This window comes from Helianthus annuus, chromosome 6 (assembly GCF_002127325.2).
Source record: "Helianthus annuus cultivar XRQ/B chromosome 6, HanXRQr2.0-SUNRISE, whole genome shotgun sequence".
Classification (NCBI taxonomy): Eukaryota; Viridiplantae; Streptophyta; class Magnoliopsida; order Asterales; family Asteraceae; genus Helianthus; species Helianthus annuus.
Window position 1 is genome coordinate 53,819,848 of NC_035438.2, and position 5,721 is coordinate 53,825,568.

General features: G+C 35.5%; 1 protein-coding gene across 1 annotated transcript; it reads right to left on the reverse strand.

The window, feature by feature from the left end:
* Positions 1 to 900: 900 nt before the first annotated feature.
* LOC110865515 (abscisic acid 8'-hydroxylase 2) lies at positions 901 to 5,040 on the reverse strand. The gene is made up of 8 exons (XM_022114773.2): positions 4,626 to 5,040; positions 3,834 to 4,155; positions 3,282 to 3,431; positions 2,946 to 3,191; positions 2,761 to 2,850; positions 2,320 to 2,505; positions 1,475 to 1,593; positions 901 to 1,350 (listed from the first exon to the last, which is right to left on the reverse strand). The coding sequence occupies exons 1-8, from the start codon at positions 4,874 to 4,876 to the stop codon at positions 1,257 to 1,259; spliced, it is 1,458 nt and encodes a 485-aa protein (XP_021970465.1). The 5' UTR covers positions 4,877 to 5,040; the 3' UTR covers positions 901 to 1,256.
* Between the last annotated feature and the right edge of the window lie 681 nt (positions 5,041 to 5,721).

A 5,721-nucleotide genomic window follows, 5' to 3' on the forward strand; every position in this document is an offset into this window, starting at 1 on the left:
CCGAAAGAGACAAGCAAGATTATGGGTGATGACAAAACAACTATTGAGATATCAGAGAATCCAGTACAACATGATCGGACTAAACATGTTGAAGTTGACAGACATTTCATTAAGGAAAAACTAGAAGCAAGGGTTATTGAACTACCGTATGTTCAATCAGAGGATCAGCTTGCCGACATACTAACGAAGGCCGTTAACAGAAAAATTCTAAGCATTTTTTGGTCAAGCTGAATTTTGGAAATCCACTATTCAACTTGAGAGGAAGTGTTAGAAAAAGAAGGAAATTAATTGCAAGAAATCATTCAAAGTCAACATCGTCTCCTAATTCTTTAGAGCCAAGATACCATACCATCCTCCACATCTCCAACCCATAACAACTGTTGTTTTTTCCTTTTATAGTTTGATGTAAGTTTCTATAAGTTGTGGTTTTTTTTATTAAGATATACCAAAATAAAAAGATATATACAGAAAACTCAATTCAATCCTCTCATACTTGTATTGGGGTGTAAATTGGTTTGGTTTGTGTTGTTTCTTTGGCTGGTGTTACCAATTTATGTAATCTGGTTTGAGCCAATTTTCTGTTAGCCACTTTTTTAATATATGTTTTTTTTTGTTAGTCTGTTAAAAAAATTAATAGCAATGCACCTACATTCATTTAGTAGCAATGCACGTAGTCAATAAGTTGGTGGTGGAGTGGTAAGAGAGAAACTTGGTGTTCTAAGTGACCCAGACTAGGCGGAGATCGCTAGTTCGATCCTCGAATTGTGTAAGTTTTACCTCATCGCAATGTCGTGCCTTCGGGTGAGTGTTCACGGGCTTTTGCCCTAGACGAGGGTTTCCTTGGTTTAGAGACGAGTGTATCCCGATGTGGTGAATTTTGACAGTATTTGTTAACAAGTATTTGTTTATGCATGAGAACAATTCATAAAATTGCTTCAGTCCCTCTCTATAATCTTTTTTGTTCCTGTAAACAAAAGTGATCGATAATAAGATACTAGATATCGAATCCCAAAAGGAGCTTTTACGTGTTTGTTTTGGATCAGCTCATAATTCACAAATCACATGCTACATTAACACTGGCCGTATCATAGTGAACACAATGGACCCCAGATAATTCTCTGACTATTTCCATTTATTCTTCATAATTACACTTTTTATACAAGAGATTTGTGCTACCATCAATAAACACCAAGCGTAACATAACAGGGTGCATCTTTTGACCCCCGAAACCAGCACCTTAATCTTCAACATTGTTATTACTTGTTAGCAGAATAAACTTTGATGGGTAAACCATCTCTGGGTACAGGAAACGGCCCGTATTGTACCCCGTCTTCTCCTATCACTTCCCATCTGTCCATAAGATAATATAACAATTCAAAACGTGACATAAGATGATCATTTCAAAATAAAGTTTCTAATGCATAAGGTACAAAGCCAGGACCCATGTTAATCATAACTTATGGGGTAGACTTACTTGAAAGTGGTGGTGAGGTGATGAAGGAAGACAAGCATCTCGAGCTTAGCCAGCTCACTTCCTGGACACGAGTGGGCACCCTTCCCAAACGGCATATACGTGTTAGGACGAGGCGCAACCTACACGTAAACATATCATATGCATTATAGTAGCACGCAATTAAAACACGTTCATCAAGATTCAGATTCAGATCATATATAATGCAGAATCTATAGAATAACTAAGAGACACATTTGTCTTTTTCAAATGTTGGAGTGGGGAACTTACATGTGTAACGTTGCAAGATACACATGTAAGTACTAACATGCATGTGAGGTTTTTTGTAGAAATGGGTAAGAGCTCAAAGCACCACATATATTTGGTTATATATACTACAATACAAAACTGCTATGTCACGTGATGACTTCCATCTGATTCAAACTTATGCAATACAATACAAATATAAATATAAAAGTAATTACGACAAAGACAAGACAACTGATCAACTTATTAGGTGGTATTTCGAACAAATTCACAACTAGATTATATTACTAAAAATGATAAACTTTAACCACATTTAAAAATCCTTTTATTCAACTGACATGTTTAACTAAGAGATCACTTGACAAAATATTTTTTATATATTATTTTTTTTTTTTGACAAATACACCTAACATGCACTTCGTATAATTTGAACTCTCAACCTTTTAAGTTTTAACTTTGAAGCATACACCACTTGACCACCAAAAGGCAACGTGACACCATGTTTTAGGGTATGTACTTACATACACGTGTACTCATACGCATTGGCCACATAGCTCCACCCCACATATTTGTATATAAATTTTATGCAACAATTTAGTCACCTCGAATCTTGACGGGTCGAACTTGTGGGGGTGAGGGAAGAAGTGAGAAGAGTAATGGATGCTTCTAAAGAGTGGAAGGACCTTCCAACCCTTGGGTATCAAATAGCCTTCCATTTCTACGTCTTCTACTGCTTCTCTATATGTAAACGATAGTATACTCGCTGCCCTCAGTGTTTCTTGTATTACCTGCCATAAGTTTTCAATTTACTTTTTAAAATTAACATATTTATTTTACATTATATAATTAGGTATTTGATAACTAAGTAAAAGACTAAAATACGTAGGTGACTAATAAACAAAATGTACATTTGTGGTTCATGAAATAGTATGTCAATTTCTAGCCATTAATTTCTTTAAATAAAAACAAATAAAATTGAAATTTTGTTTAGTCTTATGTTTGATATATAATAAAACCAATTGAAATGTCCATATAATATATACCCGAGTAGATAATGGCATCTGTCTAGTATCATCCCACGTAATTCTACGGTTGGCTTCAAGTCTTTTGCACCTTATTTCTTCTTGTTCTCTCTGAACATTTATAAATCATTTATTTGTTATCAAAATTTATTAATGATATTACTATCTAAAGTCAATCATAATAATATATATATATTAAAATTTACCCTGACAGCATGGAGGAGATGAGGATTGTCATGCAAATATTTAAGGAGCCATGTTAGAACACTTGCAGTTGTATCATGGGCTGCAAATATGACCCCAATTATGTTATCAGCTATCTGTGATTCACTCAATTTCATCTTTCCTTCTGCTTCATTGGACAACAATGCCCCTAACAATCCTTCACCCCCACTCATCTCCTTTCTTTTCTCTATTACCCTCCTTAGTTTTTCGTTTAGACCCTTTCTTGCCTGCAAGTTCAGTTCAGCATAAGGTTATATTATCACTTACACATGCGAACAAAAAGAATACTTACACGTGTTGTGTATGTATATCAGTACCTTCATTGCTTTATTGAAGGGAGTGCCAGGAAGATCCAAAGGCATTGAGTTGTACCCTTTTTCTAGACATTGATACAGATCTCTTATACCTTCAATCTCCGACTCTAACTTGTTCCCGAAAACAGATAACATTGCTACTTCAAAAGCGTACTATGTAACATCCAACGGTGCCAAGTTAGAAACATATGCGCAACGTTTGCTTGCGACCTACTGTTCTACTAAAGTCACTCAAACTTATTTTTTTTCTTCTGAAATCACTAGGGATTTCTTTAGCTGTTCCAAAGCTATTATTTTTTCTTTTATATATAAAGGTTAGATTTTTTTAAAATTAAGTGATCGTGAAACATATATGAATCGTCGTTTTACATTTAGTGATTATATTTTTCAAAATTACTTGAAGAAGTTAATAGTGAAAAAAATAATCACTAAATAGCAACCAAAATTCATATATGTTTCATTTGTATCACCCAATTTTGAAAACTTAACGTTTATAAAAAAATTCACAAGACTGGAACAGTTAATGAAACTAGACCCCAAGAGCAATCAACACACCTTTTTCATCTCATGTAAAGTGTTGATGGTGATTCTATGTTCCCAAGTGAGAAGAAACCGGAGTACGACGTCTTCGATCTGGGAAACCGAACCTTTGATCGCGGACGGAAGAAAGGAAGACTGGATGAGCTTCTTGAGATGGGAATGGTAAGGACCTTGGTGAAAGAAAACAGCTTCCGGTCCTATCATCTTCTCCTTGCTTGGAGGATATGTTGGTTTGAACATATGTGACTGACTCACCAACACAATCTTTGCTAACTTAGGACTTGATATCATTACACATGGGCATCCCAATATGTGCGTCTTAAATATTTCCCCATACCTATATTGACAATTAATAAAATAGAGTAGAATGCATCATTTGATTTTACAAATTTAATTAATTAGTTGGAAGTGTCAGTCTAGTCTATATATAGTCATTAATAGGTAAAGAAATTAACCTTTTTGTGACTTAGATTTTCCGTGTCACAATAAAATAAATCTATGCTTTTTTTTAGTGTACCCTCCTTATAAGTACTTTCCTAAATCTTATCGAATTGGGGTAGTTCTAGAATTATAGAAACATTTTTGGAGATGAACAAACTCGGTTTATGCCAGCCAAATATCGCGATAATTGTGCGAAGTTACTCGTTAGGGACAGATTTTTGTTATGGAATTTAACTCTTTCAAGGAAGCTATACTTACTGTTGAGTAGATAAAACAGTAAAATTTGCAACTAGTTTCATATTTAAGAACTTAAAATAGAAAGAATTTTTTTAGTATAAAAGAGTGGATAAAGTCATAAAACCAAACCTTTTTTCTCGGTTGGAGAAGAAGGAATTTGGGTTTTGAGTGTAGAGCTTGAGAGTTTCACCTATGTAAGGCCAACCCATTGAACCCGGTGGCAGCCGAGGTTTTAAGGGTGGTGTGGTATGGTGGTTCCTCCGCTTGAGTTTATGTACAAGTATTAACAAAACAAGGAAAACAACAAGGGTAACAAGAGGAGGTGGTGGATGGTGAAATATTGAATGCGGCGACACGACGGAGGTTGGTGAAGGAAGCATGGTGGCTGTAGAAATTAAGAGGTGAAAGTTGAGGAATTAGAAGTTGGTTTGATGAAGTAGGGGATGGAATAATTGCATTATATAGAGGGAGTGAAGGGGTGGGGTGGAGTGATTCAAATCTATTTAAAATGTTTTTGTGTACTATTTTTCTTCCTATGGTTAGCATCTTTACAAAAAAAAATTGGAGTATATATTCGTCACATACCAGTCAGGTCCACTAGTATTGTGTCCTGTGTATAAGGAGACTTAACTACGAGGATACTTCACCTTCCTGTCTCGTAGGAGCCTCACCTTCACTCCTGCATATATTTTATCCCCTTTTTATACATCGTACATATTTACGCACATGTGATGGTTCTGAAGACTTTTGATATACATGACTAGCTTAATTGTTCTAATGTCAGTGGGGGTTTCAACCTCATATGGTATGATCTGGTTTAATTACATTAAACTGAGCATTCCTTAGAGAACTGGCCAAACCGGGACTAGTTAAATAGATATGTCCATATGATGTATTCATCCCCGTTAGAGGTGTATTAACCTAAGTCAAATAGGTTTGCTACCCTCATCTCTAAGGGAGATAAAGGTCGCAAACCCTATTTACCAACAACTATATATACCTCATGTTAGGTATCGTAATTCAACCATTGTCTAAACTCTTATACCTTTTCGTTTACTTCAAGAAACCAATGATTATTCTCACGTCGGAGGGTGGTCATAAAGATAACCTAATTCCTGTGGCAAGTCTAACGTGGCATGTTTAAGTTTTTGTTGGCGGTAATTCCCGACTCATCACAAGTCGGGATGTGAAAAGGGTGATAAAGGAGTTCAAGTCACAAGTCGGT